This window comes from Xenopus laevis, chromosome 3S (assembly GCF_017654675.1).
Source record: "Xenopus laevis strain J_2021 chromosome 3S, Xenopus_laevis_v10.1, whole genome shotgun sequence".
Classification (NCBI taxonomy): domain Eukaryota; kingdom Metazoa; phylum Chordata; class Amphibia; order Anura; family Pipidae; genus Xenopus; species Xenopus laevis.
In genome coordinates this window covers 70952789-70978170 of record NC_054376.1, presented here as the reverse complement: position 1 = coordinate 70978170, position 25382 = coordinate 70952789, and the positions used below count along the sequence as shown (strand labels likewise).

General features: G+C 40.3%; 2 protein-coding genes across 6 annotated transcripts in view; one reads left to right on the top strand and one right to left on the bottom strand.

Moving 5' to 3' along the window:
- The window catches only part of sema3e.S (semaphorin 3E S homeolog), an 81231-nt gene that overhangs the window by 18683 nt on the left and 37166 nt on the right, over positions 1 to 25382 (bottom strand). The window contains exons 3-5 of one of the 2 annotated variants that reach the window (XM_018255747.2): positions 22520 to 22579; positions 21452 to 21571; positions 420 to 513 (exon numbers count right to left, since the gene is read on the bottom strand). In XM_018255747.2, coding sequence (XP_018111236.1) covers positions 420 to 513; positions 21452 to 21571; positions 22520 to 22579 — 274 coding nt within the window. Of the gene's footprint in view, positions 1 to 419; positions 514 to 8391; positions 8480 to 21451; positions 21572 to 22519; positions 22580 to 25382 lie in introns of those variants that run through there. The other variant, XM_041588474.1, reaches the window with a different exon arrangement.
- On the top strand, positions 8178 to 15218 carry LOC121402182 (serine/arginine repetitive matrix protein 2-like). Of its 4 annotated transcripts, XM_041588472.1 has the most exons (4): positions 8178 to 9995; positions 12480 to 12617; positions 13572 to 14248; positions 14926 to 15218. In XM_041588472.1, exons 1-3 carry the CDS (start codon positions 8393 to 8395, stop codon positions 14222 to 14224), a joined length of 2394 nt encoding a protein of 797 aa, XP_041444406.1. In that variant the 5' UTR covers positions 8178 to 8392; the 3' UTR covers positions 14225 to 14248; positions 14926 to 15218. The 4 variants fall into 4 exon arrangements, with proteins under 4 accessions (XP_041444406.1, XP_041444405.1, XP_041444407.1 ...); XM_041588471.1 differs by having other exon boundaries at positions 13572 to 15218; XM_041588473.1 differs by lacking the exon at positions 12480 to 12617 and having other exon boundaries at positions 13572 to 15218.

Here is a 25382-nt window from a genome sequence, read left to right as displayed (position 1 = left end):
TGAGCCTTAATTTATGCCACTCACAAACATAATGTTGACTTTACTTGCGCTTACCAACCTGCAGTCCTCAGCAATACACCCACCCAACTTCTTATGGTAAACAAGTGCTTAAATTGGCACATGAGGACCCTGGAATTACTGCCAAAATGGGTGTGTAGTGGTGGTTCTAGGGTTCCACTTGCAAGTTGTGTTTATAGCAGTTACTAACACAATGTGCAACAGTGTGCCATAAGAGGTGTTCAGGGATTTTGGAAACAGGAAATTGCTGCATTTGTTGGCGAAAAACATGTTGATGAGCTCCTGAAAATTGCTCTTTGCACTATCCATATGTAAATGAATAAGATGGTACTTTGTATGTAAATGATAGACTAAATCTTAGCACTGTCCTTTAAACCTTAACCCTGAAGTACTAAAATTACCAGTTAATGTTGAAATTACTGAAGAGTTGGGGTCAAATGGGCATCTTCCACGTCCTCTTTCAAATTTTTGGGGTTCCAGCTGGAAGAGATGTTCCTGTGAATATAAGAGGTATTAAAATCATGAGTTCTATTAACAAATACCATAAACATTGGGATGATATTCAATTCATATTTAAGGTTAGTCTAAACCATGTAGTATAAGTAAATACTAAGTAAGTCCTATAATACAGGTGCACTAGGCAGACTAGATACACAGCTCCATCTACATTGATCCCAAAGATGATAGGGATTGATATACCTACTGTATGTGTCCATGCTGATGCCTGTGTTACCTGTATTGCTACTCCCTGGTCACACACTTGAAGATGCTATGAACTGTATTTCTAAAGAGATGACCAAAAGAGGAAATGTAAGTAGGGTTGCCATTAATCGGCAGCTACATTACCGATATTTGTAATATTGGCTTCGGCCTTGGCAGGTGTTTTACTGGTTAGGTCGGTAAATTACCAGCCAGATGGCAACCCTAAGGGGCAGAATTATCAGAATGTGAGTTCATATTTTAATAAATAAAAACTCACCAACGTTCTATTCATTCCTATGGGATTTTTAGAAGGATATTTATCAATAGGTGAAAATAGAACTCACCATTTGAAAATAAATATGCTTCCAAAAATCCTATAAGAATGAATAGAATATGGGTGAGTTTTTATTTATTAAAATCTGAACTCACATTTTGATAAATCTGCCCCTAAATATAAGGCCTACGACTTAATGCAAATTATTATAACTCACTGGCAGTTTTGCATACATGCTGTATATGTCATGTACTTTTAGTGTGATATTGATGTCTCCAACAGATGACTTGCTAGCCAACATAGAATGCAGTAAACAAGATTATATACATATACTTTCACAACCAACATTCACATCATAAGCATAAATTAAACAGTTTTACTGTAAAATATTTCTCAAAATATTGTTAGCAAGAAAACACAACCAAGCTATGTGAAATATCTAGCACAAAAATCAAGTGAAGGATTGCACACTCAATTTGAAAATTAAAGAAATATTTATTACATCAAAAGAAAAAAAGGCTACAAAACATACCAAAGTAGTGAGCCCAATGCGTTTCGGCCATGGTGATCTTCCTCAGGGGCACAAAAAAATCAAAAGAAAAAGGCAGAAATATCTACTGTAGAACTTCCTTTCTGTCAGTATCACTGACAGTCCACTTTTTTCTGGACTGACTTTTAAAGGGGAAAATTAATTTTCAAGATTTATTAAACCCTGATGGTGTTAAAATTACTAATAAAAAAGTACTCCAGCTCAGACCTGCCGAATTTCGAATTTTTTCCAGATTTTATAGAGTCTTTTCCAGCACAATAATTTTTAATGAAAATGTATTGATAAATAGGGGGAAAAAGCCAGTGCAGATTTGGTCGAAGTGGTTTGCAGAAAATAGTGATTTTGATGAATAACCCCCCATGATTCGTTAATGCCAATATTCGATTCAAGGACTGCTTAGCTTATATACAGTACCATAAACAGGTATGGGACTTGTTATCCAGAATGCTGTGGTACCTGGGGTTTTTCTGGATAATGAATCTTTCAGTAATTTGGATCTTCCTAACTTAAGTCTCCTAGAAAATCATGTAATCATTAAATAAACACAATAAGCTTGCTTTGGTTTCAATGAGGATTAGTTATGTCTTAGTTTGGATCAAGTTCAGGGTACTGTATTATTATTACAGAGAAAAAGGAAATCATTTTAAAAATGTGGATTATTTGGGTAAAATGGAGTCTATGGCAATCAGCCTTTCCATAATTTGGGGCTTTCTGAATAACAGGTTTCCCATACTTGTAATGCCTTACGCATTTTTGGATGCTTTTCCTCAGCTTTGGTGTATCAGGCATTTCCTATTAAAAAAGCAGCTGGGGGGCTGCGAAGCACATGTGAAAAAAAAAAAACTTGAGCAAAAATTTGGTTATTAGGTCTTACTTTAGTATTAAATACAACAAATGAACAAATCTATGTGTGTAAGATCATCTGCAGTTGCTAAACAATGTTAGCATAAATAGGTCCCCCTGCATTTGCATGTGCTTTTGCACTCTAGCTAGAACTGTATGCTGTAGAATTGTTTACAGCTTAAAAACATTACCAACTGATTAATAGCTTTAAAAAAGTCATCATGTTTGATAGAAAAACATGATTGCTTGCTATAAATGATTGCAGATGTTAGAGTAGGTCACAGCTATTGTTGTATTATATAAGTAGATGTTAGTAGCCAGCCGTGTGCCGCTGATGGAAGCTCTTTGGCTTTTGGCTTTGGTCATAACATTTCATGTGATGCAATAGTTAGTTTCCATATGTTTGTAATTACAGCTAAAGAGGTATCGCTGTAATTTATACTATATTGCTTTGGTTATATAATCCAATACATTTTAACTAATTCGACACTGCAATTTTTTGTAAACCTAGAAATGAAAATGACATATATATATATATATATATATATATATATATATATATATATATATATATATATATATATATATATATATATATATATTGTTATATGTATGGGAGCAGACTTTTTTTTATTATTTATTAGTCAAAGCTGCCATACTCTTTCTGTTCAAGTTAATTTTGGCTTATAGTGAAATAAGTCTTCCATGACAAAATTGTTTCAGAAGAAAATGAAAGGTTGACTTGCTCATTAAGAGCAGTGAAACATGCACTGAAAAATGAGCAGCAAGAATGAGCGACTAGGAGGTCAGGCTTGCAGGTTGTGGGAATATAGCAAGCCAGGTAGGTTCTAACTTCATGCACTGTAGCAGGGTAAAAGATCTTTGACTTTGCACAAACCTTTTACTTCCACTGAGTGGACAGTGCAATGACTTTCTTGTCACACAAGTCAATTTAGGTGATTGGTTTTAGATGATAGGAAGGAAATTAAGTACAGGCATGGGATCCGTTATCTGGAAACCCGTTATCTAGAAAGTTCCAAGTTATGGAAAGACTGTCTTCCATAGACTCAATTTTATCCAAATAATCCAAAGTTTTGAAAATGATTTCCTTTTCTCTGTAATTATAAAAAGGTACCTTGTACTTGATCCAAACTAGCATATAATTAATCCTTATTGGAAGCAAAACCAGCCTATTGGGTTAATTTAATGTTTGCATGATTTTTAGTAAATTTAAAGTATAAATATCCAAATTATGGGAAGATCCATTCTCTGGAAACCCTCAGGTCCTGAGAATTCTGGATAACAAGTCCCATACATATACAGAGCTCTAAACCCTAAAAAATGTGGCTAAAATGTATTTACAGCCTAAAGGTTTAGCACAGGAATGCCCATACTTTACTAATGCGAGGTCTACTTTTACTGATGTTGTCCCTTATGATCTACATCCATAAAAGCATTCTTAGCATTCTGTTCCTTTGAAACTATTACTTAAATATTATATTGATTTATGAGAGAATTTATATTACTATATTTAACAGACAATTATTCCTTATGTAACCTTAATGTAATATTATCTGAATGAGAAGCATGAAATTGGAGAGAGATTTAGACAAGCTGTTTGTTGACGGTGTCTTGAGATCTACTGATTTCCAGCTAAGGTCTACTGGTACTGGGCACCCCTGGTTTAGCATTTCTATAACAGTAATTATCTAGGCTTTCAAAGTTGTGCACAGGGTGTCTCTGTCTTGGATTTTGTTAGGATTGCCAGTGACATGTTTAGCGGACTTTGAGCAGCTGTTGAGAAGCTAAGCATAGGAGATGTTGCAAATCATAAGGCAGAAAATACTATTATTAAACTCTGGTGCTAATTGATACGTACATACACATATACTGAATATTGCAGATTGGTCCCTAAGATGAGAGGGTGTTGTGTATCTGCATTCTACATTTTATAACTGAGTGTGTTCAATCAAAATTTCAATTTAAACAATTTAATCACAAAATGGCTGAACTCCCCCCATTAATAATGTTATTAGCATTTTTATTACCTTCTGTTATTATATGATAAGTTTAAGGTTGAGATGTTTACATATTGCTTACAGGAAAAGAGTAACTTAAAACCATAAAAATGTGCTTAGGTTAATTTATAATATGTTGCAAATCCAGCTACTGATCAAGTTTGAGTGAACTATTTAAATACCACTAATATATGATTATACAACTAATGGGTACTAAGGGGCGGATTTATAAAAAATCAAATGTGATTTCTTTTTTCACAATTCAATTTTTTTTGCACCCAAACGTACACATTTGAGTTCTATTTTCAAAAACGAGAATGTCTGTGAGTTAATAAAAAAAAAATGGAATATTTGAATGTAAAAATTTGTTTAAAAAAATCGATCAATTCAAGTTTTCGGGGAAATTAATTTTTTTTGATGATTATTTTGGGACATGAACTCAATCATTAGAGTTTTTCCCTGCCATTTCATGACATTCTGATTTTTCCATAACCATGCAAACATTCGAAAATTTTAAATTTGATTTTGAATAAATATGCCCCTATGTGTGCAATTAGAGTTTCCCACAGAAAAGCGCACTGCTTTTTTATTCATTCCTATAGGATTTATAGAATTATATTTATCAAATAGTGAACTTTATCTTTCATCCATTGATTAGTATGATTCTAAAAATCCCATAGGATTGAATATAAAGTGGGTGAGTTTTTCTGTAGTGAGCTCTTAATCTCACATTTTGATAAATCTGCCCAAATGTGTAATACTATATAGTAGCGAGATGGAAGAGCCCAAATAGTTGAATAGAGGTTTCCCTCAACAAATAGTTACCTGGGTGAAGTAATCTGTTATTGTTATTGTATAATATATTTCAGAAATTCTTTAGATGTTGTCATACTTATTTCATTTTCCAACAGGTTATCAAGTACAAACTTGCAAGATATATTATATGTTAGCATAGTACTGAAGGAAAGGAGATCACATTAGGTCATTGAAGTACAGGGGAAAAAAAGCTTTCCATTCCATGAAACCTGTAATTAGAAGCAACGTGAAAATGGCTCCTAAATGCTGTTGTACATGATCATTTAGAGACCTGAAGATATACTATAAGGTTTAAACCTGACAGTAATAAATCACAATTTACAATATCCTTGTCTGCAACTGATTTGAAATTACATGGGTAAGTTAAGTTAACAAGATGCGCATTCCGTACCAAGTGAATGTAGTAGACAGATGCCAAATGTTTCAGTGAGAAATAACTGCCCTGAAGAGCTCACAAACTAAGGATTCTTAGAATTCCAGCCTCTTGTGTTATCTTAACTAACTGTGAATCTAGTGTGCTTTTACAGGAACCGAATCCCATCTAAACTAGAACCAAACAGTGAAGAAATAGATTTAATGTGCTGTGATTAGCACTAGAATGCTGACATTAAAACTGAAGAAAGAGAACATTGCACTCTGATGACTTAAGAAAGTTGTATAGTTCTTTAATTAAAGATCATACAATGTACTTTATCCAATGTATACTGACACTTTCAAAGTTCATAAAGTATGATAATAAAGTATGATAATAATATGAATGCAAAATCCCATTGCTGATTTGGGAGTAAAGTAAATTACTTGGTGAAATTAATATCAACATTGTGCATTTGCTAGCTAAGAAGCTGTTGTAATGCTCAAAAGTAGCAATGATGTCACCCTTAAAATGTTCTAGTAACGCCCTGTTGTAAACTGTATTTATCTTCAGTATGGAAAATAATATTTCAGCTATAAAAGCCACAGAATAACAAACAGCCATAATCTTTCTGCTTAGTTTAAACAGTGCAAACAGCAAATGTTAGGTTATTTTGTTGGCAATATTCTGCCTGACTGCAAAAAACAGACTAATTGCATTCAGCATGAGTAATGTTATTATTTTAATAATTCACTGTAAATTATATATAAGCTTACATTTTTGGTGTTACATTATTGCAGAGGTGTAAAACCAACATGTGTTTTTCTATTTCTCATGTAAAATTTCTAAAATAATGAAAAAGGCAGGTCAACACCAGATCCCTCTAACAACTCCAACCTACTAACTAGAAGGGGCAGGTTAATTCTGACTTGGTTCAGTAAGGTGGTAGCTTAAAATGTCACCTCCTTCTGGCCTTTGGCAAGTCCCCTAATTTCACTGTGCCTCAGAAACCAAACTTTGTGAGCTGTATTCAGCATTTAGCTCTATGTGACATATCTGACAATCACTCTACTTTGTGGCATGAGATAAGAACAATGTAAGATCTAGCCAAACATGAAGCATCCTCATATATATATTCAAAAGTTCCCTAACAAGATACGGTTTTATATATCAAACTGAAAAAGGTACCGCGCTCATTCAGGAACTCAGGGACCAAGAAAGAGCAGAGCAGTGCATGAAACGTTGAATTTTTTTTTCAATAAATTACTTATTTGCACTAGTTCCCAAATTTGTAAGGTACTTTTTTTGGTTTACATTTACATTTTACCAGCACCATATGAAAAAGTTTGGGAACCTCTCTCAGCCGGCATAATAATTTACTCCACTTTCAACATAAAGATAACAGTGGTATGTCTTTCATTTCCCAGGAACATCTGGGGTGTATTCTGAATGAAGATTTTTAGTGACGCAGTATTCAGTTGAATGAAATTAAAACTGGTTGTGCAAAAATGTGGGTACCCTGCTTGAATGCATGTAATTGCTCAGTAATGATTACTGGAAACACCAAATTGGTTGGATTATCTCGTTAAGCATTGAACAGGTATTTAAGGTGGCCAAATGCAACTTCAAAAGATCTGAAAACAAAGATTGTTCAGTATTATGGTTTAGGGGAAGGCTGCAAAAAGCTATCTCAGAGGTTTAAACTGTCAGTTTCAACTGTAAGTAATGAAATCAGGAAATGGAAGGCCACAGGCTCAGTTGCTGTAAAACCCAGGTCTGGCAGGCCAAGTAAAATACAGGAGCAACATAAGCGGAGGATTGTGAGAATGGTTACAGATCACCTCCAAAGACCTGATAGAACATCTTGCTGCAGATGGTGGTTCTGTACATTGCTCTACAATTCAGTGCAATTTGCACAAAGAACATCTGTATAACAGGGTGATGAGAAAGAAGCCCTTTCTGCACTCATGCCACAAATAAAGTGGCTTGTTGCATGCAAAAGCTTATTTAGACAAGCCACAGGCATTTTGGAACAAAGTGCTTTGGACTAATGAGACAAAAGTTGTTATTTGGTCTTAACAAAAAGCGCTTTGCAAGAAGAACACCACATTCCAAGATAAACACCTGCTACCTACTGTCAAATTTGGTAGAGGTTCCATCATGCTGTGGGGCTGTGTGGCTAGTTCAGGGACTGGGGCCCTTGTTAAAGTTGAGGGTCGGATGAATTCAATCCAATATCATCAAATTCTTCAGGATAATGTTCAAGCTACTTTTGCTTTGTTTGAATTTAATACAGCTTTTATGAACCTACAAAGGACTGTGCATTTTATCATGTACCAGTGTACCAGTGCATAGTGTATTTAATAAAACTGTTGTTTCAAAAATATGCCACCTTTATACTGGTTAAAAAACAACAACACTATTTTAATTAATTGAATTAAACTACTCTTAATTATTAGGTATATATATATATATATATATATATATATATATATATATATATATATATATATATATATATATATATATATACTCTGTCCCTGGCGTCCGCACTCGCTCATCTGGTTATAGCAATTGCCGGGTGCCGTGTCAATGTTGAAGTAGAGTAACCCAATGACACAGGGCACAGCCTAGGGAAGCAGGGGCATGACAGAGCTGGAGGTGGAGAAGCCCCTCCTAGTTGTTTGTAGGGGATTGGGTAGCAAAAGGAGCGGGCAAAAGTGACGTAGGGCAGGATAAAAGGGGGGGACTGAGGTTGCCGCCCCCCCACTCCATTTTGTAGCAGCAAAGAAAGACTGCAAAGAAAGATTCTGCTTACCATGGAGGGGAACCAGGAGCTGGCTGATCTGGTCAGGAGATTCCGAGACGCAGCTTCTCAGCAGGATCCAGGATGGCTACAGCAACAGCTGAACGATCTTCTGGGGAGAGGTGAAACCGCACCCCCAGCCACCCGCCCAACCCGTCGCACAAGACCCCCAGCACGGCTAAGCTCACCGGCCACTGGAGGATTGAGGAGTCGAGCCAGGAGGATCAGTGCAAGCCCACACAAGGGGGGACAGACGATCCGATCCACTGTGACTGCTGCCAGGAGTACGCCAACGGCAGCTAACACGCGTCGCAGGGGCCCAGGAAGCAGGCAAGTAAATAAGCCGGCAGACCACGTGACGCAGGCAGCAGTGAGAGGAAGGAGGGGTAGAAAGCCTGCTCCTCCGGCAGCAGCGTCTGCATCAGTTACGGAGGACAGGCAAAGGGCTGTCTCCCCCTCCTCTCCTCCAGGCACAAGTACGGGCCCATCAATCAAGCGAGTATGCGCCCTCTCGCAGCATGCCCCTTCTGCGGTGGAGGGAGGGGGGAGGGGGAAGGAGCCCGCTCCGCAAACAGCAGCTGCAAGGGCAGAGCAAAGAGTAGGGCTCTCCTCCTCCCCTCATTCACAAGTAATCACGGGCCCAGGAATTGTAGAAGGATGGGACAGCCCCCAACACAGGGCAGGTGGGAGGAGGGGGGAAAAGCACGCTCAAAAAACGGCTGCAGCAGCAGCAGTGCGGGATGACCAGCATGGAGAGCTTTCCCCCTCCCCTCTTCCAGGAGCAACCACAGCTGATATACACAGCAGCCCCAGAGAACCAGTTCTCATGGAGGCAGAACGAGGGGTACAGTCCATTCCATGTTCCCCCACACATTCTACCCCCTCACTGACCTGTTCCACTCCCAGCCCTAGCACTTCAGCGAGGCGTCGGCTAAGCCGTGTTCGGCCAAGGACTTCCCCACCAGTCAGGAACACTGATTTTACCAGGCCAGGGAGGCCGGCATACATGTCAACGGCTGGCCAGGCACAGGGTGGCAGAGTAAGCACAGCTCAGATACACCACCGGGAGTCAGGAGAACGTAGGGTAGACACACCAACAGGGAGGCGAGGTTGGCGTCAGGAACCAACTTCCGCAAGTAGAAGCACTGTAAGGGGGACCAGACAAGGCAGGGATCCCATCACCCCCACAATGGAAAGGTCACCGGCTCCCCGTAATAGAAGCCGTTCAAGAAGCAGGGATAATAGCAGGAGAGTACGGCGGGAGCATAGCCATAGCTCTGTCAGGAGCAGCAGGAGGGACGTCACGGCTCATGCTTATTCGCAGGAAGCTCGAGTCAGTAGGTGGGAACGCAGTAGTAGGTCTCCATCTAGGAGTTATTCGCACAGGGAGGGGCACTCTTGCTGTCATTTTTCTCGCAGGAACAGCCCAAGAATGTCGGAAAGGGAAGCATCGCAAGCAAGGAGCGTTACGTCCAAGGATGGGACAAGGAGGAGGCGGTCCACCAGCCATGACAGAGTTCCACCGGGCACAATTCCAAAGCAACCTCCCCCCAAGAGCAACAGGATGTCGAGCAGCTTGACGGCCCAGGGCGCAGCCACGGCCAGTGGGCCTGGAGGTGAGCAAAGTGTACCGCACAAGTCACACAGTCAGGGTACTGAGTCACTATTGAACAGCATTAAGCAGATTTTGTCAAGCTGGGAAAAGGGAAGCTCAGGCGGGCCAGCTAGGGCATGGGCACCACTGCACACAAGGGAAGAGTCAGCCGGTCCAACCATGGGTCAGGCAGGGGTGGAGGTCGGTACAAAGACAATAGATAAGGTAGCCACAGGGATACCAGAAAAGGGGTCAGTTGTGGCATTGAATGAGACAGAGGAAGGTACAAAAGAGAGAGATTCGGAAAGAGATGCCATAGCAAACGGGATCCCCGACACAGCCCGGCAGAATGCATACTTATCGTTCGCAGGCCCACTGGGGGTGCATATTAAGGCAGAGGTCAAGGAAAAGATATGGAAAGGAGAGTTTGTAGAGATTTTCTCCCTCCTTCCACTGGAGGAGATTATCGAGCTAAAAGAGGATGACAAAAAAGATAGTAAAAAAGAAGAAGAAGAGAAACAAAAAAGATATAGAAAGCTCCCCAAAACATTTGGTAACTGGCTCCGAGCCTTTTGTATCCTAGCCAGCATTATCGGGGAAAAAGCTCCTGAAAAATGCTCGGCTCTCTTTTGTTACGTAGATGGTATCTGGGAGGCTTTCCGGGTTTATGGTGGGTTGGCATGGTGGCGCTACGACGAACAATTTCGCCAAAGGCTAGCGGCCAACCCAACCATGAGATGGGACCAGATGGACATTACCCTCTGGCTCAAACTTATGATGGCACAAAAATCATCTCCCTTTCAGAGGGGGGCCGGGGCACAGCAAGCTGGCACCTCGGCCCCGATCAAATTTGGATACTGCTGGCAGTTTAATGATAGCCAATGCAAGTGGGGGAATTCATGCAGGTTCAAGCATGAGTGCTCCGGTTGTGGGGGCTCACACTCGTATAGCAGGTGTTTCAAGCGGGGAAAGGCATCAGGAAAGCAGGTTGAGGCTACCAAAGGGCAAGACACCAGTGAAGTTAGACGCGATGCTGCCTTGGCTAAACCGATACGGTAAGAGAGGGGACGCAGAGGCCATAGAACAGGGTTTTCGGGAGGGATTCAGGATACCATTCAAGGACAGAGAGGTCTCGGGGGCCCCGCGGAATCTCAAGTCCGCAGAACAATTTCCAGAGATAATCCACCAAAAATTGTTTAAAGAAATTGAGTTGGGCAGGATGGCGGGCCCCTTTACTAGCCTGCCCCTGCACAACTTGAGAATTTCACCCTTGGGTGTGGTACCAAAAAAGGAGCCGGGTAAATTCCGGCTGATTCATCATTTGTCACATCCCAAGGGTAGCTCGGTTAATGATGACATTGACAAAGACCTAAGCTCTGTGTCATACACATCATTCGATCAAGCAGTCAAATTGGTACAGAGAGCAGGATGGGGAGCCCTTATGGCAAAAGCCGACATTGAGTCGGCTTTCCGATTGCTACCTATACACCCGGATTGTCACCACTTACTGGGTTGTTGGCTTGATGGGGCCTTTTTCGTAGATCTATGCCTGCCAATGGGATGCTCTATCTCCTGTGCCTATTTTGAAATGTTTAGTTCTTTTCTGGAGTGGGTTGTCAAGTCCACGGCAAGCTGTAACTCCGTTGTGCATTATTTAGATGACTTTCTATGCATCGGCCCAACCAGCAGTGATATGTGCTCTCACCTATTGCAGACATTGCAGGACATAACAGCGGCATTTGGGGTACCCCTAGCTAGGGATAAGACAGAGGGACCCACTACATCCATTCAGTTCCTGGGAATTCAAATTGATTCGGTAGCAGGGGAATGCCGGCTCCCAACTAACAAAGTTATTGAACTACAACAGGCAGTGGAGTTGATGAAACGGGCAAATAGGGCTACTTTGAGGCAGATTCAATCACTGCTTGGTAAATTAAACTTCGCCTGCAGGATTATTCCAGTGGGCAGAGTTTTCTGTAGGAGGTTGTCCTTAGCTACAGCTGGGGCTCGGGCCCCACACCATCATATACATGTTAATAAGGAGGTTAAGGCAGACCTAGCAGTATGGGGACACTTCCTTAGAGATTTTAATGGGACAGTACTTTTTCAGGCCAAGGAGAAGTCAGCACAGGACATGCAACTTTTTACGGACGCAGCAGGGGGTTTTGGTTTTGGAGCTTACCTGGCGGGACAATGGTGCGCCGCGCCATGGCCATGTGAGTGGAGGGAGTCTGAACTAGGCTCCAATATAGCGTTTTTGGAACTGTTCCCAATTGTAGTGGCTATGTACGTGTGGGCTAACATACTAAGAGACTGTAGGATCGTTTTTCATTCGGATAATATGACAGTAGTTCAGGCCATCAATAGTTGGTCCGCATCATCACCCCCAGTTCTGCGATTATTACGGACACTGGTCCTCCGGTGCCTTCAGTTAAATGTACATTGTAGAGCAGTGCACATACCAGGCACAAAGAATGTCATCGCTGATGCACTGTCTCGCTTTCAGTGGGAGCGTTTTCGGGAGGCAGCGCCGGAAGCAGCACCACAGCCATGCCAATTTCCACAGCAGCTTTGGCAGCTGGCGAGCGTAGACTGCTGGAGCTTGTAAAGGCTTCCTTAGCCAAGGCAACATGGACTGCTTATGGTAAGGCGTGGGAGGAATGGAATCAACTGACTGGCTGGGCTGGCGGTTTTACTAACAGGGAGGATAGGCGCGCTGGTCTCATTTGGTATGTGGTCTGGCTCACAGAGCAGGGTAAGTCAGCAGCTTTTATCGATAAGCGCATGGCAGGACTGGCGTTCCAGTTCAAACTGCGAGGCGAAGAGGACCTGACAAAAGAGTTCATCATCAGGCAAGCGCTAAAAGGGGTTAGAAAAAGTAAACGCTCCAAAGATACGCGACGGCCCATATCATTTCAACTGCTGACACGGCTCCAAGGAGTCTTGGATCAATGCTGTTATTCAGGTTATGAGGTGCAATTGTTTAGGGCAGCTTTTGCACTGGCATTCTTCGGAGCCTTCCGGGTAGGCGAGTTAGTCAGTAAAAGCAAATCCTCCCAGGGTGGCTTGTTGCTCCAAGATGTACAAGTGTTTCAAGATAAAATCACAATCCGTTTGCGACAGTCCAAAACGGATTCATTGGGAAAAGGGAAGGATATTGTGTTGTTCAAAGTTGATGGTGGGGCAACCTGCCCAGTTGGCTGTGTAAGTCGTTTTTTACATTTACGAGGTGTGTGTGGCAAAGTTTTTCTGCAGCATGAGAATGGGATGCCATTGACTCGTTTTCAGTTTAATAACATCTTAAAAAAATCTTTAGAAAGTGTTGGAGTTAACCCAAAAGAGTTTGGGACACATTCATTTCGCATAGGGGCAGCAACTGAAGCAGCCGGTCTCGGTTTAGGAGAGCGGATGGTCATGAAAATTGGGAGATGGGAGTCCAAACGCTTCCTCAGCTATATACGGCCAGGCTTACTGGTCTAGGAGGCTCTACATGGTTTTACACAGAACACGAAGACTCAGGACACTATAAAAAAAAAAAAAAAATTTTTTTGTTGTTTTTCTGTTCATGTCACTCATGGTTATTTTGTTGTGTTTTCAGGTGGCAAAACCATGGTATGGTTGTTGGGACATTCATTCATAAGTCGGGCCAGAAGGAGAGCTGCAGTTCTAAAGGGAAACGCATTACAGCTGGGCTTTCCGGAGGACCGTATAGCAGTCAAATGGTTTGGTTTTCCTGGTCTTCAATGGTCAGGAGTATGGCCTGCCCTAGTCAGGTTGGCCAAGGTGGAACATCGTCCGGATATACTGGTTATACACGTTGGGGGGAATGACCTGGGCTTGGTAGCACAAAGGGATCTAGTCATCATGATGAAGCAGGATGTTGATAGAATTCGGTCACTGTTCCCCGGCATCATATTGGTGTGGTCAGAGATAACCCCCCGGTTGGTATGGAGGTTTGCACGGGACATACAAGCCATAGAAAGGAGCAGGGGGAAGGTGAATAAATTACTCTCCATCTTTATACGTAAGTCAGGTGGCATAGTTGTCAGGCATAGGGGGTTAGAGGACAAAACGAAGGGTTGTTTTTCCACAGATGGGGTACACCTCTCCGATATTGGTATGGCTCTCTTTACTTTCGCCATCGCAGAAGGGATTGAAAGGGCCCTGGAGTTTTGTTTGGCGGTGCGCGGTGCTCTTAAGGTGTCAAGTGCACGCGCGGGTGGCGGGATCATGGAGTCCAGGAACCAATAGGTGTGTGAATACGGGAGTTGCAGGGTTAATGGGTAGCTGGAAGGCCTGTCACCTCAGGGGTAACAAAACACCACACGAATAGCATTTGGTTGGGTAGCAGATGGGTTACAGGCTACTATGGCAGCTGGCAGCGCTGTTGCGTTGTGCAGTTATATAGTTCTACTACAGTACGTAGGTATTCAGGTTTACTGTTTGTTATACAAATACGATTGTTATTGTATGCTATGTTAATGATATGGTATCATTTATAGTAGTGTGTTTTGCACTACAATACTACTTGTTATAATAAAATTGTTCTGCGGCCTTTTCATCCAAAATGATTTGTTGTATTTTATAAAAGGGGGCCTGGAGGAAGGGGGGTTGTTGGTTAGCTGGTAAGGGCTGACACAGGTACCGACCTTGCCTCTGTCAAGTAACCCAATGACACAGGGCACAGCCTAGGGAAGCAGGGGCATGACAGAGCTGGAGGTGGAGAAGCCCCTCCTAGTTGTTTGTAGGGGATTGGGTAGCAAAAGGAGCGGGCAAAAGTGACGTAGGGCAGGATAAAAGGGGGGGACTGAGGTTGCCGCCCCCCCACTCCATTTTGTAGCAGCAAAGAAAGACTCCCACCCACCCTCCCCTATAGATATTTGATGGGATAAGGATACGGCGGGATCATGGAGTCCAGGAACCAATAGGTGTGTGAATACGGGAGTTGCAGGGTTAATGGGTAGCTGGAAGGCCTGTCACCTCAGGGGTAACAAAACACCACACGAATAGCATTTGGTTGGGTAGCAGATGGGTTACAGGCTACTATGGCAGCTGGCAGCGCTGTTGCGTTGTGCAGTTATATAGTTCTACTACAGTACGTAGGTATTCAGGTTTACTGTTTGTTATACAAATACGATTGTTATTGTATGCTATGTTAATGATATGGTATCATTTATAGTAGTGTGTTTTGCACTACAATACTACTTGTTATAATAAAATTGTTCTGCGGCCTTTTCATCCAAAATGATTTGTTGTATTTTATAAAAGGGGGCCTGGAGGAAGGGGGGTTGTTGGTTAGCTGGTAAGGGCTGACACAGGTACCGACCTTGCCTCTGTCATGTAAATCCAAATGTTGCGACACGCACTCCGATTATTATCAATGATTTTTATTATACATCATAGGAAAAGAGCATCAACGTTTCGGTCCACGGTCTAGGACCATTGTCAAGATGCATATACTCGTATAACAAACACAAAACAAATACAACATTTATAAAGATTTAAAATTCCCGCCCTCATGGTGACATCACACTTCCTGTTAAACAAATTTAACCCTTTGGATGTATAAGGTAAATGGATAGGGGGTAAATGGTTTAAAAAACCACTAGAACACATAAATATGTTACTTAAAAAAATATTTTATCGTTTTGGAAGGAAACAGCTATAGGAGCAGTATTCATTTAGACCCTTTGGAGATATTGTATCCAATGTTTTTATCCAATATGTTTCACGCTGGAGTAAAAGTCGAGAGCGATCCCCTCCACGTTTAGGTAAAGGAACATGATCAATGGCTGTAAATTTGAAAGTCGGCAGTCGATGCCCAACCTCCAAGAAGTGCTTTGCCACCGGTTTGGTGGTAGTTTGGTCGCGAAACGCCACTTTGATCGCCGACCTATGGGCATCCATTCGGAGCCGTAGCATTTGGTCTGTTTTGCCAACATATGACAGTCCACATGGACATGTGATCAGATATATCACATGTGTGGTAGTCAGGGCTGCCATCAGAAATCACGGGGCCCCGTACAGCAAAATTTGCTGGGCCCCCGGTCCCCGCCCACCCCCAAGGCCCACCGCAGATCCCGCCCACACCACAGTAAAATGTCCACAAAGACACAACTGCTTAAAATGGTAAACCCCCCACTCACAAAAAAAAAGCCATTGGTGGTCAGGGCCCCCTTATAATTTAAAAAACAAAAAAAATTGGCGACAGGGGTCCCACATAAAAGTTTTTTAAAAAAACATTAGTGGTCAGGGCCCCCCCATAAGTTAAAAAAAAAACTACTGGCACCAGGGGCCCCATAAATGTTTTTTAAAAAAGCATTGGTGGTCAGCCCCCCCCCCGATAAGTATAAAAAAAAACTATTGGCACCAGGGGCCCCATAAATGTTTTTTAAAAAAGCATTGGTGGTCAGGCCCCCCTATAAGTTAAAAAAAAAACTATTTGCACCAGGGGCCCCCATAAATGTTTTATAAAAAAGCATTGGTGGTCAGGACCCCCCCATAAGTTAAAAAAAAAAAACTATTGGCACCAGGGGCCCCGTAAATGTTTTTCTAAAAAAACATTGGTGGTCAGGGCCCCCCCATAAGTTAAAAAAAAACTATCAGTGCCAGGGCCCCCCTACAAAAAAATCATTGTATAAGTGGGCATTGCACACACTGTATATAACAGGATCCAGGTTTCTACTGATACCAGCACTAGGCAAACTCTGTACACAGGGTCTGTGGTAGTTAAATATATCACACTACAAAGAGTCATAGTTAGGCAAATATTAAGCACACCATACACATAACTGCTTTGTCTCCCTCATGTTCTGTTTCTCTGCAAGCTCCAGGATGCTGCCACTCAACTCTCTCTGTGTCATAAAGAAAAGAGCCCAAAGAGGAACCGTGTGCTTACAGGGGCGGGACATAAGGAAGGGAGACGCTGTCATTGGCTGAAAAGCACTGGGGCAGGGCGAGATTGCAGAGTTAGGGATCGTCTGCAAATTTCATACTGCTGATGAAAACTTCAGTTGTGCATTGTGTCACAGCTTGAAATTGAGTTTACTGATAGTGGAACTTGCAGATAATCCCTAACTTTGCACTTCTCCTCCACATCCAATTTTCGGCGCGACTTCGGGTCTTCAGCACAGCCGGGCCCCCCTTTAGCCCCGGGCCCGGTACAGGTGTACCCCCTGTACCCCCCTGATGGCGGCCCTGGTGGTAGTGCATGTAATGTGGTGACGTATCTGGTATCTATGTCCAGTATGAGGGTGCACAAAGCTAGTCGCTGGTAACATGGATCTACAAGATAGACATGTGGGACACTTAAAACATCCTGGTTTTTGGGTAGATAACCACATAGCAGTGGTCTGTTTAACACTATAGCAATGTACTGGGTCATTTAAAACTAACAGATCCCGGAGGTTTCGACCCCGTCGAAAACCCAACATCGGCGGTTTAGGACAGAGACGTCCCATTGATTCATCAGCTGTAATGATTTTCCAGTTACTTTTCACTGCATGCTTAATGGGAAATGAAAAATTATTAAAACATGTGGATAAAATCAATGAGCTTTTTTTATCATTAATGTCTTTATGTGATTCCGACAACTTAAACCTAGCTCTTCGAAGTGCATTATCCAGTACCTTGTTGTCATAACCACGTTCTCTGAAACGCTCCCTCATTTGTGTCAATTGTAATTCACATGTAACTGGATTCGAATTATTCCTTAATACTCTACAAAATTGAGACACTGGTAAGGAGCGCTTCAGAGATGGTACATGACAACTTGTGGCATGAAGAAGAGTGTTGCGGTCTGTGGGTTTACGGAAAAGAGAATATTCAATTGTGTCACCCAAAAGATTTAAATGCAAATCCAAAAATTGTAGTTGGCTCCCACAATTAGCTGTAAATTTGATATGTTGCGAGGTTATGTTTATTTCATTCACCATTTGATCAAAGCTGCACTTGTCACCCTTCCAAATTAGTATAATGTCATCGATGAACCGTTTGTACATCATAATATTCTCACCATATTTAGATAATATATGTTGTTTCTCAAATTGGTACATGAATAAATTAGCGTATGAGGGCGCCATCGCCTGATTTTTCCATTTTTTTTCCATTTTTCCCTCTCTGCTTGCTTGAAAGAGATCACATTTTAAAAAGTTAAAAACAGTTGTAGTGTTGTAGTGTAAGGTTGCTAAAAAAATGTTCACTGTGGTATGATGACTGTTGAGAATGCACAGCATGTCAGCCAGGCACCCTGAAACAGATACTGTAGGTGTTACAGTACACAGGGAAATTTGGAAGAAGGGCCACCAAACTATAGGATGTGTCAGGGAGTTGCAGAGACAAAAGCAACAGATTGGAAGGAGGTAAAGGTTAGAAACAGTTTATGAAGCATGAATTGATGTATTCTGACAGTCAAGCAATGTTGTTGAGGACTTTTAAGGGTAATGGCCTTGAATGTTACTATTCCTCATACTGTATTTATAAATGGAAAAAAAAATACCTAATGAATTTCTTTACGTGCATTCAAAGCTGAACATAGTTTAATGTTTTTGCAACTTGTATATTGGCATTTGTGCTTTTATCTTATATTGGGTTCTATTTATATTTCATTTCAAATTTCTGAAATCACAATATATTAACTCTGTCTATAGTAATAGGGGTACAAAAACCGGCCCCTTTTTAGAGGTTCTGCTAATCATGAACATCTAAAGCTGGCATTACACTAGGCAATATGGTTGAACTATTGTTCTGTATGGTCACCTTCATGTTATGGGGCAAATTTACAAAGACTCCTCTAATGCAGGGATCCCCAACCTTTTGAACCCGTGAGCAACATTCAGAAAGAAGTAAAAGGAGTTGGGGAGCAACACTAGCATGAAAAATGTTCCTGGGGTGCCAAAAAAGAGCTGTGATTGGCTGTTTAGTAGCCCCTATGTGGGGTGTCAACCTGCATTTAGGCTCTGTTTGGCAGTGCATCTGGTTTTTATGCAGCCAAAACTTGCCTCCAAGCCAGGAATTCAAAGATAAGCACCTGCTTTGAGGCCACTGAGAGCAACATTCAAGGGGTTGGAGAGCAACATGTTGCTCATGAGATACTGGTTGGGGATCACTGCTCTAATGCCTTAGACCTGAGTCTAAATGGTTTCTTAAAAAAAGGTTAAAACAAAAATGTGTAATAGTTAACATTTAAAGACAATTCCGCTTTAAAATATGAAAAAATGCCAGCGTTTATCAAAATAACTTTTCGGGATACAGGATATGATGTCACTGACATAAGATTGAGGAGAATGTAGCTTCATTTTATCAGTTCTCCATGTCTAAGCTGGTGAAGAAAACATTCTGTAAGATTTGCACTTTAGTGAATTTGTAGAGTAACAATCATTCAGCCACTTTCTTTTTTTAATCACTGAACTAATATTTAGTTATATAAGCAGTGTTTCTAAGAACTACTGCACATCTGTGTTGCATGGAGTCGACCAACTTCTGGCATCTGTTACATTCCACAATTCTTCTTGGTTTTGCCTCAGAAACTGCATTTTTGATGTCACCCCACAAGTTTTCTATTGGATTAAGGTGTGGGGATTGGGCTGGCCACTCCATAACGTCAATCTTGTTGGTCTGGAACCAAGATGTTTATTGTTTACTGGTGTGTTTGGGGTTGCTGTCTTGTTGAAACACCCACTTCACCCAGGGCATTTCTTCTTCAGTATAAAGCAACATGATCTCCAAGTATTTTGATGTATTGAAACTGATCCTTGGTATGCAATAAATAGGCCCAACACCATAGTATGGAAAACATCCCAATATCATGATGCTTGCGCCACCATGCTTCATTGTGTACATTTCAGTACACTGTTGCTTGAATTCAGTATTTCAGGGTCCTCTGACTAACTGTCTGCGGCCCCTAGACCCAAAAATAAAAACCTTGTTTTGATCTGTCACTCCAAATGCATTAAACTTAATGGGTGTTTTTCTTGTGATGACTTTTGTGTATTGGTGACTTTTTTGTCTCAGTGACTTTTTGCCCAAATTCATTAAAGTCAACGGGTTTTTTTTTTCGGCTGATTTTTGCAGCAGTTTCATGAAAAATTTGCAGCTGGTGAAGGGTGGAATTCACAATTTTTTTTATTACTCTATACCAGTAGTTGGCAAATATTTAATTGGCTCCTGCCATTCTCTAGCCTTGGTTACAACTCTGATATTGGAGACCTGGTTAAGAATGAAGACACATTGGTGCTTAAAATAGTATATTATCTGAAATGTTTAAATCGTTTATATGGTTGATCTACAGCAGAACATTAGTCTACATGTCCCAGTCATAAGCTCGTGGAGGGGGGCGGTGTGCGGGCGGTGGGTGCTAGGAACGCATGGTCGGCCGCTAGGACTGTGTGGCCTAGGGGTGCTTGCACTCAAAATCTGGTTTATTGAGCTTTGTAAACATAGAGTGACACAAATGTTCTGTTTACCTTTAACAAAAAGTGAGGAATAAATGAGAAAATAAGTGATCAAAAAGGTTTTAGAAGCTATTCAGTGAGGCTTGTGTTTGTACAAGCTGGTACTTAAAACACCATTGGCGTAAAAGAGGAATAAACTAAGCAAAAGGAAGACCACTTCAAAACAGCAGGTTTTAAACATGATCTGCTCACAAATCAAAATGTTTTCAAGTATATGGAAATGATGGCAGGTTCCAGTTGAACTATCATATTCCTATCCAAGCACACACTGGGTAAAAGAAGGAGCATAGATCTGTGGTATGTTTATAAACTATGTGGTTTGCTTTTACCACAATGCAATCCTGTTTTATTTTGATTTACTGAGGGCATTTTGGAATTTGGTAAATAGCTAAGGTTAAATATCGAACACAAAGATACTTCTTCTTTGAGAATGTTTACATATTTGTGGATCTAAACATACTTATGTATATATATGAGCCACTGAGGCAAGTCCTCATTAAAAAAAGATAAAATCGACAACATAGCAGACCTGCCTGAATGTAAGGCACATGATGAGCAAGGTCTGAATTATGCAGACTGTGCAGGTTGCAAATTCTGTACCTAACATGCCAGAAGCCAGCCTTAAGTACAGGGCTCTCCTACAACTATTACCCCTGAAGTACCAGCATATTCTACAGTGCTGTACAATAAATTGATGTATACAATGAACATACAAAATACACCAATACAAATGGTAAAGAGAAAAGGGCCCAATCCAAACAAGATTACAATCTAAAAGGAGAAGTGGTGTGAGATATAGAATATGTTAATGGACAGGATCAGGAGTTGTTAAAGGAAAAATGTAAGAAATGTATAGTTTATATTATAATAAGCCATTACTTCTGATAACTGTTGCATATTACTTTGTCTGATATTCTATTACAAGCTTTATAATTTAAAAAGAATATTTGTATCAATTTTTAAATTTTATAAAAACAGCATCATGCAAAAAGTAAATATTGCCTGCTTATAAAAAAAAGGTACACACCTGCGAACGGAGTCCAGCTCTTATAAATGCACATACTGGGTCAAATGCACCAGTTCCACATGCCAAAAGATGGGTTCTATTATAGTGATGAAGAACACGTACAAAATTGGCGCATTCACTCTGTGAAGCAAGCATAGTTATACAAACATGATTATAAAAGCTTTGAGACCGATATTGGCTAAACAAGCTAATGATTACTTTAATTACATGGAAGCTAGCCCTTACTTGTGTTAGTTCCCATTCATGATGTTCATCCTCCTCAACTTAAACACTTAATTCAGACACCTATATTATTCACCAAGACCCCCTTTCCTCTGGCAGCAACCCTCCACCTTCATACTGTAGGTCAAAATAAGTCTAACATGGCTATTCTGTTTTCTAGGGGAACCCCGGATGGTGTACATGATCTTTTCCCCAGCTTACAGTAGGGCTATACCATATAACATTAAGGTAAGACTAATTGCCCATAAATGTCAGTCATAATAATATAATAAACCCTAGAAATTTGGTGCCTAGTCAAAATGTAGTCTGATGGGTGAGCAGTAATACAGTACACAAGTAACTATGGCTGCTGTGCAACACTGCACCCCAACTGATTAAAATGACAAACATGTACATTATTTCCATGATATATGCTTTCAGCTCATACAACTGCATTTCAAATTTGCTAGTAAGCTACAAGGCTATTTTGCTAGGGGCACAAACAAATGCTTATTCATTAAACAATACAGGAACATTCCCCCCAGAAAGGCTGCAAAATTGTTCTGAGCGTTTTAGTTGAACTACAGCTAAAGTCTCCTCAGTAAACCATGTGAACAAATTAGACAATGGCAGGATGCAAACCTTCCAACACAGGCTCTTATTACTGTTATATTCTGTTCATTTTTTCAAAAACGACTCAGATTTACAACAATGAAAGTTGGAAAGGCGTTTTAAGTCTTTTTGTGTCACAGAAATCCTAATACTATCACTATCAACAGTGGATATACTTAAATCTTTTAGCATTAATATAGACAGTTTTTCTGTGAAAACCATGCAATATGCAGAATTTCTGGGCAATAATGTTACCTGGTCTCTTCCTTTTCTACTGCAGTCCTCAACTTGCTGGTCTGTACTTGGCCAGTGTATCTAAAAAAAACAATTGATTACATAAGAAACACATTTTATTTAATCATTTAGTTAGTTTGAGTAGCACAACTGTAGCTACACTCAACTACTGTATCTCTAGATAAATCTAATGCATAAATATCATGATTATCTACAGAAGGAAAATAGTATTTATCCACGATTTATGTTTAATGATTAATATCAAATATAGTAGAACCGTGGTGTTACGTTTTCCAGGGGTCCAAGTCAAAATTGCATACATTCTGCGAAAGCATAAAAACTGGGAATAAAAAGAAATGTAAATTCCAGCACAAATTCCAGGGGGTCTTAAAATCCAGGGATGTAAACTCAGGGTTCTATTGTAATCTACTCACAGGTCTTATCTTTGCCTTCTGGCAAACATCATATTTATATTTAGTCCAACTACAAATACAGAACAGTCAAAGGGGTTAACCATGAGGTTAGATATCAAGTTATAACCTTGTTAAAATGCACACAAAAAGATTACTGCTGTTTATACTCCATATATAATCATATATTGTAGCTTGAAGCCAAGTTGGAATATGCTGAACCACACCCACAGTTGTTATGGCAACATGCCAGAGTCATCAATCATAAAAATGAACATGAACTTTGCCTTTGAAAAATTGCTTAAAATTTCTAAAATTACCTGTTAAATTATGCTTGTACAAAAGGAAAAGTGAAGCTATTGAAAATGTGACATTTTGTCCATGGAAGTTTTGATTAAGCTATACTAGAAAAATAGTAACCGTACCCAAACAAGAAAGCATTATTTTCCAGGAATGGTTTTTGCCAAAGTTGCAAAAACCCCATGAACATGGTTGTCCTTATTAGTTGGATCTGATGAAATCTGGCAAAAAATCTTATTTTGTGTATTTATCCTTAGTTGTGTCGTGGAATTCAGATAGAAATTAATGAATTTCTTATGTGAGAAGTCTTTATCATATTCAACTGACATTACAGGGCATATTTTCGAAGAAATATTCACAAACTCCAAAAAACACTCCACAAGACAAAATTATTTAATTTCATTTTGCAAAGAATTCTACATTCATTAAAATTAGCCAATGTGTTAACAACATATTTTGTTTTGTAACCTTTGCCCTTTAATTTTGTCTTTATGCATGCAAACAAGCGCCTAATTAATAATACACCTCTTGGACTGTTCCCGAGCCACTGCTCATTTGCAATCCTTTAAAAACTATACCTCCCAGGTCACTCAAGCAGCTATAAAATAACAGGGAACTTATACACTGTGATTCTGGACTGGCCTTCAAATGTTCAGAATATGGCACAATGTCATTGCTTTACAAATTAAACAAGTAGATGTATTCTTTGTTCACTTTCTCATGAAATTTGATAATGCACCTTCACTTTTTAAAGTGGGTAATAGCAATAATGTGCAGTTTACAGCAAAAACAAAAAAAAAACTAAGACTATAGAAAACATTGATACAGTTTATTTTACATGTCCTAAGTGTGTAAGACAATTTATATTTAAATCAGGATGTCCTAAAACAAGGCTATGATGACTATGGGAAGGAGCATTCCATGAGGTCTCCACCTGGACAGCCCTACATTATATAGCATTGGTCAAGAAAGAAAACAAAAAGTTGCCACTGCTAAGAAAACATGGTGAAAGTCTATAAAACTGTAAAAGTAAAGAACTGTTATGGCTCCCAGGCCAAAAAGGAAGGAAGTGCTGTTTCTGCCATGAAACAAGCCTTAGTAGCACTTTAAATTGTTCAAACAGGGGGTTGGCATTGAGTCTTCTGGTGGTAGCAGACTCAGATTTGCCCTGTACGAGATGTAAGGTTACAGGAAGGGGGGTAGTGCTTATATGGTTAACACTTAGGTAGACAGGTAGCACTTATACTTTGTATCACTGAATATCATAATTCACAACTTCTGATATGCCAACATTTTTTAGTTTAGTAGCATGTGGCTGTTTCATAATTCCTCTTTCTGAAGCTTCCATCTACTGCAACTGATGACTCATGCACATAAATCAGTATTTTTCAGCCATCCTTAGCTATAAGAAGTACTTTAACACAATTTATTAAGATTAAGAAGTGCTTTTGGATTATGCCCCCTCTTCCCATCTGTAAATTACTAAGCGCAAAGCAAAGAGCCTTTTGGATAAGTTCCAACATAAGCCATGATAACTCCATGCTTATTGAGAACTTATTTTTTAAATGCCAAACACACAGCCTACTTTTTATGAACTCTTCAAAATTCAATATTCCAGAGCTAAAGTATCAGACAGGTCTTTTGTGTTTAAAGTGACCCTGACATCTGTTAATATTTATCACTATCATACAGTAGCTCTTTGAAAGTTTCATTTATATCCTTGGTGTTTTCGTTTGTGGCTTCTGTAAAGCAGGGTCTCACTTTTAATCACTCTCCTACTTGGTTACAGTCAGACTGCTTCCAAGAAGTTCTTTAGAAAAGTATTTTGAAACTGATACATACCAGTGATAAATATTCAATGTTAGTATCACTTCAACTAGCAAATAATAGGCAGAATAAACAATAGCAGTACACATTTAAAAGATACTGACACATTTCTAACACTAATATTATATTATAATTCTGTACGTCTATGTTATAGGATGGCACTGCTTGAAATGTTTGGCTGTACTCTAAGGAGCTCTTTAAGTAGTATGGTTGCTGGATACTATAGACAGAATTGCTACATAGAGGGCAGCAACATGACCTTTTGTTCTCTTTATTGTCCTGGGCCTAGGAGTGGGCAGATACATTACTTCTGGCTCTCTTTAGTGACCTGGGCCTATGGGTTTTTT